The following is a 13,139-nucleotide window of genomic DNA, read 5'->3' as shown; positions in this document are numbered from 1 at the left end:
AAGTAGTATTCAATAATTTTTTTTTTTTTTTCCCCAGAGTAAGAAAAAGTTATAAGAAAAGCAACTCTGATGTTTTCTGAGATTTTTTCAGGTGGTTGGCTTCAGCAGTTCCCTAGAAAAGCTGTTATTGTCAGTAATGTGGTGACCAGGGAAGTAGACTGGGAATTAATCCTGTAGTGAGAAGTGCTGCAAAAAGATTTGCAAGAAAATAAATAGGCTAAGTGACTTAGACCATGCAGTTAAGAACTCTTCAGAGTGAACTCCTTATTTGGTCATTACCACAATTATACTGTAATTTTGATGTTGATAGTCTGCAGTAGAATTTATAACTGTTGGGTGAAACTTCTTTTCTTCTTTGTAGCAATTAATAACCTGAAGAAATTCTTTACTGCATTTGGATTAATACTGTTAAGTTGGATCTCCACTCTTGTAACTGTCCTTATTGTGGCGGTGTTCATCTCTCTCGTTGGACGGTCTCTATCTTGGTATTCCCATTTCTATGTTTCTGTGTTTCTGTATGGCACTGCAGCTGTAGTTAAGCTCATTCTCGTTCACTCGCTAGCCAAGAAGTTCTACTACAAGGTAAGACTGACTTCATTGCCATTGTTAAAGAGCGTTTGTGTAGTGTTTAATCTCATTTGAGCATAGGGTTATTGTGTTAAATGAGAGTTAGCAGCCCCTTTATTTAGGGCTTTGTCCTCACTAATGACTGGTAGCAGTTGATTCAGGGAAAAAAAAATCAAAAACCTTTGAGTAGACAATGTATTATTTCTTCCCTGTGGTACACTCTTGTTCTCCCATCACTTCTTGATAAGAGATCAAAGCAACAGCTGGAGAATTGAGGTTTTTGATATCTTCAAATGTTCTTGAAGCTCAGAAAATCTACATCTATACTCGAATGGTCTTTTGAAGCATTCAAAACTCTTTCTTATGAACATACTTATAAGACAGATTCCCTCAATGTAATCATATGTTTACTTCATCTAAATCATAACATAAATTTTGTCATGAAATTTGGTATTCCGACTCTTTCTGTCCTGTTCTGTTCTGTTACAAGACAGAAAGGAAGTTTTTGTTTTCTAGGGGCTCTCACAGACAGGAGATAATTATGTGGTTTCAGGTGCTGGATCTAGTTCTTACCTGATGACTGTCTGAAGAACAGATCACTTGACTAGATATTATTCATCTATCAGTTTTCTTGGCATGCTTTAGGTTACAGTATACCTCTGTAACTTATATTATACCTAGGAAGATCTGCATTACAAATTTTGGAAGCTAATCTCTCATTTGGATATTACAGACAATGCTTAAATGTTGATGAAGTAATGTGTTTGCTGTTACCAGTCCAGGAACTTGAGGATCAATAAAGTTTTTGTTTTCAGAAGAAACTTTTGGGTTACCAAATGTGTTTCCTCACTGCCCCCATTTTTTTCACATCCTGAAATGGAATTGGGTACTTCCTTAAAACCATCCAGGAAGGTGATCCTTCGTGCTACTAGCAAAAAAAAAAAAAAGCCAACACAGTCCATCAAGTATAAGTGTACATGTCAAGGCTGATGCCTTTTAAATTTGAGTTGTCCAAGACAAACAATTCCAGATGAGAAATCAGCATTTGTTTATAAATTCTTATGACATTTGATACATGAAATGCTTTTTGCTCAGTGGTGTTTGATTCCCTTTTTTGTTACAGAACATGAATGACCAGTACTTGGGAGATGTGTTTTTTGATGCCTCATTGATGATTTGGTCTATATTATTGGCTATGATTACTCACATTGGTCTTTGTTCAGCATTCATTTGTACGTTGTGGGTAGCGTTTCCTCTACTCACAAAGCTGATGATCCATGAAGAATTCAGACAAAAAGGTATGAAGTTTTGGTGGGGAAGGCTACATTTCAAAACCTCTGCCCCCTGCTACTGTGTATTGAGGCGTTTTTCTCCAGTCTGTATTGTTTAAGCAAAGTAACTCAATGTAGGAGCAGAGAATTTTTAAAGTACATATGACATTTTTGTCACAAGAATGTGTTCTTCAAGCAAAGACAGTCTGAAACTGTGGAGAATCTTTTTAGAAAAACATACTGAAAACCATAGTGTATTTCAAGCTAAAAAGAACAGTATTATTTAGGATTACTAACTGATCAAATATTTTTTACGGTAAACATTGTTATAAAAATGGAACATCTAAACAGTCTTGGAACAAAACACCTGGTATATATTTTTTAGGTAATATGAGAGATGTTTTGCAGTGTTCCTAGAGGAGTCATATTGACATTGGCTGGGGAAAATGAAGTCCCTGCCAAGGTCTTTGTATTGTATGTGGTCTTGCACATTGGCCTTGCGGCAGTGGATGGATATATTAGTTATGTTCTGCATTTTGTGTCCTGCAGGTGCCACAATGAAATTTGTTGTGATGTACATGCTAGGAATGTTTGTTCCCTACCTATATATGATGTATCTCAATTGGACTGTATTTGAAATGTTTACTCCTATTATGGGACGAAGTGGTTCAGAAATTCCACCAGACGTAGTGTTGGCAGGATTTATTGTGGCCAGCACTATGATTCTGTCATCCTATTTTGTAAGTAGAATTTTAAAATGCTTAAAACTTTTTTTTAAACTTTCTCTAGACTAAAAAAATCAATGTTTTTTCTAAGTTATTGTTTGAAGTTAATCATATTGTTCAATATCTCAAATGTTAATACAAGGAAATACTAGGAAATGGGGAAGATCCTGTTATACATTTTTCAGAAAGAGGTAATTGAAATAGATTTCAAAATTCTTTTGCTCTATAATAAAATGGGTAATTTAATACTGGAGTTTGAACAGACATTCATGTTAGATGAATTACAGTATGTACTAAACAAAACTTATGCAACACTTCAAAAAATGTTTAGACTTTTTTTATGGCACCCTTGCTGACAAAAAAAAAATTTAAACCTCTAGAATGTACTTTTTTTATTTTCAAATTTTGAGATTGCAAGAAAGTTTCTTATGTTAAATTGTATTCTTTCTAATGTACTTGTGGTTCTGTAATTGGATTTTAGAGTTATGCACTGTATTTTATTTCTTAGCCTTGTAGTTTAATAACTGAGCTGTCTTTTTGTTCTCTAGATTAACTTCATTTACCTTGTCAAAAGTACAAAAACGACGCTAATAACTTTAACTGCTGTGTTTCTAGTCACTCTGATTCTCGTTTGTAGTGGAATCTTCTTTCCTTACAGTTCTGATGCAGCTAATCCAAAGCCTAAGCGAGTCTTTCTTCAGGTAAGAAGAGTCTTGCATATAATATTGCCTTTGTGCTACACACAGGAGAGTTTTTTTGGTGTAGTTTTTGTTGTTATTTTTAAATGCTTAAACCCTTAAGAAGTAACTTTTCTTGGATTTGAAAGAGTTGGTACTATTTCTCATGTTCAGTTCATGTGTTCGGTTCATTTTTGTGAGGAGAAGAGGTGGTTTTGTGGTTGTTTTTTTTTTTTCCTATTGTTTTTTTAAATACAAGATTAAGCAGTCTTCATTGAAGAAGTGAATGTAAATATTTACAGGCATAGCTATCTTTTGAATTTACGTTTTTATGTTTAATGTTACTTTTATAATCTGTGAAATTGTATTCATAAATATTTAAGTATGTGTTGCATACTAATACAGTAGACATTAAGGGTTGATGTAGGGGATATTTGGGAATTACTTATAAGTCTTGCAAGCTTCACAAACTGCTGGTATCTAACTGTGTTTTGTTGTTGTTGTTGTTGTTTGTTTTTTTGTTTGTTTTTAAATTCTTCCAGCATATGAACAGAAGATTTCATGATCTAGATGGAAACCTGGTTAAAAGTGACTCTGGTATATGGATTAATGGATTTGATTATAATGGAATATCTCACATAACTCCTCACGTACCTGAAATCAATGACACCATTAGAACTCCGTGTGAGGAGTGGGCTCCGTTTTGTGGTCTTCCTTGGATTCTGCCTGTGCATTTCATGTTCCGGTTGGTGTGAACACTGCTTAATTTGAGCCACTTGGTTATGCAGTTTCCCTTTTGTAAGGGAAGAAAGATAAGGATAATCTTGGCCAAAAAGTAAATTATCCTTCCACTTGAAAGGCGCTTTAACTTCTATCTAGATACAGTGTCTTCTGCCACATACTGTGCTAGAGATCACTGGGTCTGCTGGAGGTGATTTGGAAGTTGATGTATGGGAAAATTGAGGTCCACACCAGTGGAGAGGAAAGTGAGGGGCCTTCTAAAGGGCACTTCGAAGTAGCAGTATGTGTGCTTCTTCCTTTCTTTCCCCTACTCTACTCAGATGAAGAAGGTTAGAGTAGATAGTTTCACCAAATGAAAAGCTGCTGTAACTGTTTCTTATACCTGAGAAGTCTTGTGACCAAAAATAAACGATTTTGGAGACCCCAATATTTTTACTTATTTTATTGATTTGTAAATTCAGACAGGTCCAGATAACAAATAAGAACAGTGATGTTGACTACTGTTCTGTTATTGTGTCTTTTAAGTTTTTGTCTCTCTATAAGCTGTTAATTTTTAACTACCTCCTGCTAGCTTAAGCAGATTTTGAATATTTTGTGTGTTAACAGAGCAGTCAGCTAAGTTGTACAAAAACTTACTCTTTTCATGTTTTAGTACCTCTAACTGTTGCACTGAGATAAAATTAAAATCTTATTTGTTCATTCAGGAAAAACTGGTATCTTCCTGCTTCAGAAATTTTTCCAGCAAGCCCCATTCATTTTGAAGTTCTCACCAAAGAGCTAACACCCTGGAACTCTGTGAGGTTAAGCTTTGAAGTATCTGGTGAGTGATTGAAGCTCCTAATTTGTGTTTCGTTTTTATTTTTATGCTCGTAATAGATCAGGTTTAATTCCAATACTGCAGTGTACAATGCCATTCCTAAAATGAATTTATTTGTGCCAGTCGCACAAAGCTTACCAGTTTCAGAATGCTATGGTTGTCACATTTCAGTTGTTATTTGGGAGACTGATACCTTCTCTATTTTGAATAAGCAAAGTCCCTTTTCTAGCAAGTCCCTTCTTAAAGTCCACTTACATCTAATCTATCCTACTGCTTAGAAATATTTGAAGACTCTTCTATAGAGAGAAGTTTAACTCTGTCTTGATTTCAAGGTATTTATAGTAATGCAAAGTTTACTAGTTACTATTTAGGAAAATATGTTGTTGGAATGGAAGAAAGAGGAGCAGATGTTCTTTCTCCTTTCAGCTGTTTATACATCTAGATTCTTGCCTGCAGGTCCAAGTCACATGTCTCTGTATATTCGGCCACACGAAGGGTCGGCTTTGTCCACCTGGTCTCTTGGAGATGGAACACCGGTTGCTAGTGTAGGAGGAGACTACTTTGTGTTTTACTCCCATGGGCTGCAGGCTACACCGTGGCACTTCTGGATAGAGCTGACAGTAAGTATGCTGCTGTTGGAAACCTGGTGATTTCACGGGCTTTTAAGTTGGTTCTCTACTTTGTAAATCAGCTGACACAGATTTTGATGCTTTGTCCTCCAGCTTGCTGAGTCAAAGGGAGAATCTTCTCCTTGTTTTCAAGGTCTTTGGTCTTAAGTTTGCATTTTTCTCATCTTAACCTCATAGTTTTCCAAGTTCTATCTTCATTATTTCACAGTTTTTTTTCCTGTTGTAAATAGTTACTTTGCTTATTTGGGAAAGTTACAGGGAGCTCTTTTTTGTAAACTTATCTGCCTGAAGATAATCATAAAAATTTTGTGTTCCATACTTTATTTTTTGGTTGGAAATAAGGCTTCTGTAAAGTACCAATGTGACAGCTTCCAGCATTCCTATTCCAGTAGGATTTATGATCCCTCATGCCCACTGTTAAATTGCCAGTGAATAATTTTTTCTAGACGTGTAAGTTACCACTTCACTACATTACCTCATTACCACTTTAACAGTGAGGTTTACTATAGGTTTAACATCAAGTAGATATTACCAGAACATATGAAAGTTCAGAACAGCCCATTGTTCCTTCCTTGATTATGTTATATAAACACTTTATCATGTATCCTCATAAGGATTATTTGGTTAAGGCAAACAGGAATTTACAGTGTAACAAGCTTTGCAAGACTGAAAAAGCAAAGCTAGGCATAAAATACTTCTCATGGTAAAGGTTCAAAGTGGAAAGATTAGTATAAATACCATGTTGGAGTTCTGTCTTGATTTGTTGGCAAGATGTATACCTACAAATGAGTTTAAAGCATGTGCTCTAACATGTCAGAGCAGTTTCAATTCAAATTGAGCTCGTGATGATACTGATTCAGTTGAAGATATGAAATGCTTTAACTTACAGAACAATGACTGTAGTTTGTTACATGGGTGTTAGATCTGTGAAAAAGTACATCTGGATTAATTTTATGCTTAAAACCCATGAGCAGTCGTAAATGCTGTATTGTCCTTTCTCACCTACAGGCCTCAGAAAACCATTCTGATGGAGTAGTCTCCCTTGCCATAGCAGCACACTATTTTTTTGGGGAAGATCAGAAATCACCTCAACTTTATGCCTTACAGGAGAGATTTCCAAATTGGACGTTTTCTTCTGGTTGGTCCTGCACTTATGACCTTTTTGTTTTTTAATGTTAATGTTAATAATAGTGCAATGCTAATAAGGTAATATCTCTAACATAGGATACTGTAATAAACATCCTACCAAGATACTGGAGACTTCTGCAAGAGTTTTATATATGTTGGATACAAATAGTGTTTCTTTGGCAGTTTGGCTATTTACTGGGGATAAGGTGATATTCCGTGTCAATGCAAATACAGTTCAGCTGGTTCTTCTGCTGAAATGGCAGTTTAACTAGTGTGTTTCTGAACATGAAAACTGCATTTGAGGAAGTAAAGTTAGCACGATACAATGGTAACTGTAATGAAAGGGCCTTGTGAAATTATTTTGTTATAGCATAAAATATGACTGTATTTCATGCATGTTCCACCTACATTTTGTGGAAATTCAGACTGGACATGAGGAAAAATTTCTGTACTGTGAAGGCAGTCAAGCACTAGAACGAGCTTCCTAATGAGATGGTTGATGCCCCGTGTCTGTCAGTGCTTAGAAGGCAATTGGACAGTGCCCTCATATACTTCAACCTCTGATTAGCCCTGACGTGGGCAGGCAGTTGGACTCGGTGATCTTTGTAGATCCCTTCCAACTGAACTGAACTGTTCTGCAGGCTATTGTCATTTACCTGTTCTATCCGTCCTATTAACGTAAAATATTCAACTAAGAGATGCTTGTTTACGTAGTGGGGGGAAGGGATAGCAAAATCCTCGATGTTGCTTTTGTTGCTGGATGAAGTTACTGAAAGCTGATGCCTGTGTAGGTTGCACAATGCAGAAAAGCTGGTATTCTGGAATGTGGTAATTATTTATTTGAGTGAAACCATGACAATCCATGTTATCATTTCCATTTAATGTCTTTCTGTTAAAAACATAGTTTCTATCTTTTGCCTGTCTTTTCAGTGCAGGAATTTGTGGGAATTTTGCTACCACCTCGTGCTTCTATTCCTGTTACGACTTTTTAATATCAACGTACAAGCATATAACTCACTCTCTTGTATGTAAGAGTGCCAAGTCACCACTTCTTTGAGTGGATGTTTTATAATTAATCCACTCTAAATTTCAAGTTATCTTCTAATTTATTAGAATTGGCTAAATTTTGGTATCTCCTTTGGAGAGACTTGTAGTAGTGTGACAGTATTGCAATTTGCTCTTTAAATGTGGATTGCTTTCAGTAAGGATAAATACCAAGAAGAAGCATCCTTAAAAGAATGTCTCCTATTTCTGAGTCGCTGTTCTTGTTTTTATTCCTACAGGATGGGGCTTGTAAATGACTGTGATTTTTAGAATAACTTATAGTTTGGACAGGCTTTGAATTGTGAAGCCATTGACCTGTTGTTGTACAGGTTTTGTTTCTTCTCCTTTAGAGCCAAACTCAATATAAGACATCCTGTGACATCAGCACCATGCCATGATTAACACAGATTCACCTTCTCATTGTCCCATGAATATTGCCGAATAGCATGTAAAGCAGATTTTGTGCATGCATCATAATTTCAAGTAAAAACATGCTACTACATGCTAGAAGTTTTACAGGGCATGTGGAAGAAAACAGTTTAATTTGTGTGAGCTGTGATAGAAAGCAGTTCCCAGTTCAGGTATTTTTGCTTCAGATTGATCTGTAGCTGTGCAGGTAAGTGTCAAGAAACAGTTTTATTTCTTGCAAGGTCTATTTGCAAGCATTGTTGACTGACTCTTGGAATGTGGACAGAAGTTTAATTACTGTAGTTATACCAAACTGGACGTCAGTATCTTAAAACCAGTGTCATTTGATACTCTACATGAACATGAATCAATCATCACTCACAATATCAGATTGTATCTGATTTAAAAGTACAGTCTGTATATGATGCGTTCATTATTTTAAAAATGAACTTGTGCTATTAGTGACTGGGGAAAGAAAACCTTAGTTCTGATTGTCTTGAATCTCAGCATTTGCTGTGTATTGCACTCCAGTTGATGCACAGCAAGTTAACAAAACCTGCACTGATATTTACCGTCCTCCCAGATTTGATTTTTGTTTTGCCTCTGATTTATAGCTTTTTAAGAACTACTATGTGAAGAATTCATACCAAGAGCCAATAATGTAAAAATGCCTGTTAGCAATTTCTGGAACTTCCATGAAGCAATAACTTTTGCTAACTCAGGATTTAACCTTTATTAAATTATATAATTATAAGGAATGCCTAATTTGTTGTAAATTTCTGGCTTTATAAATAAAAGTGAAGCTCAATCAGTAAAACTGTGTGTTCGGTATGCTTGTTAAAAACATGCTTGAATTGTCTTCATTTGTTGTGCCAGTGCTGTATTTATGCTTTTAGTGCAACTACTGCTAAGTGATGTTGGGACCATCTCAAGTTAGAGCTAAGTGGATTATGTGCGCGGCCAAGAAATATAAAAAAAAATGGCTGAGATGAAAAATGTTGAAATTAAAATCTCTGGCTAGTTGCCTGGACAAGAAGATTCTCCTAGAAACAAGATGTGATGTACGGAAGGAGTTGGTAGCAGAGTTGCATATACCTTTCAGAACTAATAGTTGAGAGCAAATTTGCTGTTGTTGATCATGGCAGCAAGACACGGTAGAAACTTCTGCTGTTTCAGTGTCCATCTATTTCTGCATTCAATAAAAGCAGATTCATCTTCTGCTACGTGGTTTCTTATTTCTTGTAAAAAGTGTTACATGTGCTACTCCATGAAATGAATGCAAACCAGATGGTAATTTTAAGGACTGCAGTGCATAAGAATAGTCTTTGTTCTTAATGGGACAGTGAGCAGCTAGTTGTTTGGAAATAATTCATTTTACTTGCACTTCTTAGAAGCTTCTTTGCTTTGCCTTTGTGCTAGAGATCTTCCCTAAATTTTGAAGGATTTAAGAATCTATTATTTATTAACATATATCACTCTGGTACATATCTAGAGAGAAAATTAAGCAATTTATCACTTTAAGCGGATGTTTTCACGGGAGACCTTTGTGTGTTGTGATTATGCTTTGTGTGCTGTGGTTATGCAAACTAATGCAGCACCAGAGTATTTCACTGTACTTTTACATCGTGTGTCTAGAAAATATGCATTAGGAGGAAAAAGATAAGTTCAGTGAACAGAAGATTTTCAGGTACCATACACAAAAGAACAGACTGTTGAACTAGGTGGAGTTGTTCTGTATTAGAAAAACATGTCTTCTACTGTCTGTTCAATTTAGGTTGGATTGTAGGCCTGCTGGAAAACACTAATCAAGTAGACAAGATCTAACAAGCCTATACAGACGTAATTAGCATACGGGACAGAGCTGTTGAAGAGTTTGCATGCGTGGCAATATTGTTCAGTACTTTTTTTCCTTGGGGTCTGAGTGTGATTTGATGCTCAGTAATGGTCTGGAAGAAACTGGCAGGATGACCTGACTTAGAACCTGATAGGCAGCATGGAAAGAACTGTGGGAAATGAATAGCTCTAAATTCTATCACAAAAATATGGTCAGAGAATATAAAATTGCTCAAGTAAGTGTGACTTGTATTTTGAACACAGAATGTTCTCAGCTCATGATACAAAGCTCTGGGGCTGGAAGAAAGGGAGGGTGCAGATAGCAGACAAAATGTAGGAAACAAGCATGTTAAGCAACTGAAGAACTACATTAGAACTAGAGCCACCAAAGAGGTGTAGTCTTAGTAACTGGGGGCTGCCTCCTGTGAGACACTGAGGCCCCCATTTATCACCCAAGTAATCTCTCCAGGAAGGTTCTCTGTCTGCCATTGGCACCAAGAAGAGGCTAAGGGAAAGTGGGGCAGGGAAGTTGCCCCAAGTTATGGAGGGGCTGGAGTTCAAAGAGCTGCCTCTGAAAAACAGCCACAACGAGTTTGAGAGCTTGTGAGTGATAAGCAGGGACCAGACCTATAAAGGATATCTGATGGTTGGCGTCTGCTACAAACCTTGGAGATCTTCAGAGTTTTCTGCAGTCTAACCTCTCTTCTGAAAATGTAGATAATAGTATACAAATGCAGTGTCGCAATTTGTCAACGCAGCCTTTCAGTACCAAAAGGGAGCCTACAAACAGGAGGGGAATCAACTCTTTGAAAAGGTAGATAACAGCAGGAGAAGGGGAAATGGTTTTAAACTGGGAAAGGGAAGATTTAGGTTGGATGTCAGGGGGATGTTCTTTACAGAGAGAGTGGTAAGGTGCTGGAACAGGCTGCCCAGAGAGGTTGTGGATGCTCCGTCCCTGGAGGTGTTCAAGGCCCTGGGCAGCCTGGTCTAGTATTAAATGTGGAAGTTGGTGGCCCTGCATGTGGCAGGGGCTTGGAGATTCATGATCCTTCCAACCCTGGCCATTCTGTGATTCTCTGACACAACATCAGAAGGTCTATACGTGGCCCTTTTTCCCAGTTCAGTGTTCAAGTATTTGGATTATTTTTCCACTATTATCTAGAATTCATCTTACTAAGCACTAGTGTCCTCCATAAGTCTTAATTCTGAGCTGTAGGGTGGAAGAGACAGTTATGAGATGGTTAAGAGTATCTGTGCACTCTTTTTTTCTAAGTGCCTGGGCCACTTACTTAGAGTGGAAGCCACATATATGTAGGTCACTCTGAAAGTAATGCCTTGTTATTTATTCCCATGGAAACTACAACAGATATAAAGAACACAGTTAGCACTGTTAGAGAAAATTCTCAGCTACAAAACACTACTTTTCAACGGAATCACCACCATCAGATATGCATTTTCTCCAGCAGTGAACAAAAGACCTCACAGGCTGCACTCATCAAAATCTGCACCAGCGGAGATGATGACCCAATGTCGCTGTCGCCATTGCTGAAACGCACCACCCATCACACTCTGCTCACATCTACTGTTTGTCTCCAGAAATGTTCAGCAAGCATCAGTGAATGGCAGTGGGTGCCATTTTCTCCATATGGAAGAATCCAGTGACACAACTTTGCTCATCCACTCTCCCATGTCAGACACCGTTCTGTCAGAGTGCCCCTCTGCTGCCATCTATCACATTGGCAACAACACGGAATGGAATATTGGTGGGAAGGTTCCACCTCTACTGCTGTACCACCACCACTTGCCTCTGACACTCCTGACCGACAGAATAAAACAGGAGGCATTACTTTTGGAGCAGTCCTTGCAAAATAAATATATAATATCGTTGATGCATATAAGCAATAAAACATTTTTTTAATTATTTTTTTAATTAAAAGAGTAACAAACTAATAAAACTAGTGGGATACATAGCCTTGTTTTCATTAAACTAATGCATCAGTCTGGTTCAGTGGCAGTGGTGACGGTTCTGAGTGAGCTCTCAAGGTGCTCCTCAGAGATTTTTGATGAAATTTTTGTCTTCCTGTGCTTCACCCTTGAAAATAGTTCACAAATGTATGTACTGCCAAAAAGCAATGACATGAATAAGGCATAATTGTGAAGCGAGGGATACCTCTCTCAAGTAATAAAAAACTTAATGGAAGACAGGTAAAGAGCCATGATGAAATTTTTGAGTTGAATATCTGATTGCAACTCCATACATTCCATTTGAAAATTTGCAGGTCATAAATTTGTGTTAACTGTGTCCTCCCAATCCCAGCTTCAGCTCACATGGCAAGCTCGCACACTGACGTTTGGTTGTTGTAAGCGATGGGTGTGTGCCCAAGGCTGGGCTTGACAGGGCAGAGCCACTGCCTTTACAGTACGGGGCAGGGGGTGGCTAGAGGATGGGCTGGGCCAGGCTGCATGCAGCCCATGTGCATGGCATGGCTGTATAACCTGGATAAACAAGGTGAGACTCAGCCTGCTAAAATGGCTGTTTTCTCCTGTTTAATAACAGGTCATAGCTCTCACTTGTACATGACTAAACCTCTGGTGGTGGGTTAACCTCATCTGGTTGCCAAACTGCTTGCACTCCTTCTCCTCAAACAGGACAGGGAGAGAACATATGAAGAAATAGCTTCAGGATTGGGATGAGGACAGGGAGATATCTACCATTACAGGCAAGAAAATAGACTTGACCTAGGGAAAACATTAATTTATGGCTAATTTAAAATAAAAGGTTGATGAGAAAGAGATAGGACTAAAAATACCTTTCTTCCATCCCCACCTTCTTCCCAGGCTCAGCTTTACACCTGCACATTCCTAAGTCTTCTACTTCCTTCTCTCTTGGCAGTGCACACAGGGCTGGGGAAGTCTCTGCTGCACCTTCCTCACTGTGGTTTTCTCCTTTTTCAATGTGAGGTCCCTCCCACAGGGTTTCGCTCTTCATGAACCACTTCAACACAGTCCTCCTCTTCACAGGTTAGTCCTCCAGGAAAAGACTGCTCCACAGTACATGATCTACTCCACTACACCTGTGCTATCCTAGCCTTTTGGGAGCTTGCACCCAGCATGGGCTCACCACATCCTGCAGTAAGCAGCAAAGCCTATCCCCTGGCTCTGGCACAGGCTGCAGCATGGATCTTGACTCTAAAACAGTCATCACTGGGATGTACAGAGCCTGCTCCACCACATGTATGTCTGGGGCTGCAAGAAACCTCTGCTCCATGCCTGGAGCACCTCCTGCTCCGTCTCTGAAT

The 13,139-nt window shown here is 38.1% G+C and overlaps 1 protein-coding gene across 1 annotated transcript in view; it reads left to right on the top strand.

Moving 5' to 3' along the window:
* Window positions 1-8,824, top strand: part of ERMP1 (endoplasmic reticulum metallopeptidase 1) — a gene marked incomplete at its 5' end in the record, with an annotated part of 17,729 nt that extends 8,905 nt beyond the window's left edge. The window contains 8 exons of the mRNA XM_010725639.3: window positions 362-582; window positions 1,691-1,865; window positions 2,388-2,578; window positions 3,112-3,264; window positions 3,783-3,985; window positions 4,686-4,801; window positions 5,255-5,418; window positions 6,436-8,824. Coding sequence (XP_010723941.1) covers window positions 362-582; window positions 1,691-1,865; window positions 2,388-2,578; window positions 3,112-3,264; window positions 3,783-3,985; window positions 4,686-4,801; window positions 5,255-5,418; window positions 6,436-6,600 — 1,388 coding nt within the window. The remainder of the gene's footprint in view (window positions 1-361; window positions 583-1,690; window positions 1,866-2,387; window positions 2,579-3,111; window positions 3,265-3,782; window positions 3,986-4,685; window positions 4,802-5,254; window positions 5,419-6,435) is intronic.
* Between the last annotated feature and the right edge of the window lie 4,315 nt (window positions 8,825-13,139).

Source organism: Meleagris gallopavo, chromosome Z, assembly GCF_000146605.3.
Source record: "Meleagris gallopavo isolate NT-WF06-2002-E0010 breed Aviagen turkey brand Nicholas breeding stock chromosome Z, Turkey_5.1, whole genome shotgun sequence".
Classification (NCBI taxonomy): Eukaryota; Metazoa; Chordata; class Aves; order Galliformes; family Phasianidae; genus Meleagris; species Meleagris gallopavo.
Note: the sequence above shows the minus strand (reverse complement) of the source record. Positions and strands in the feature narration are given on the sequence as shown.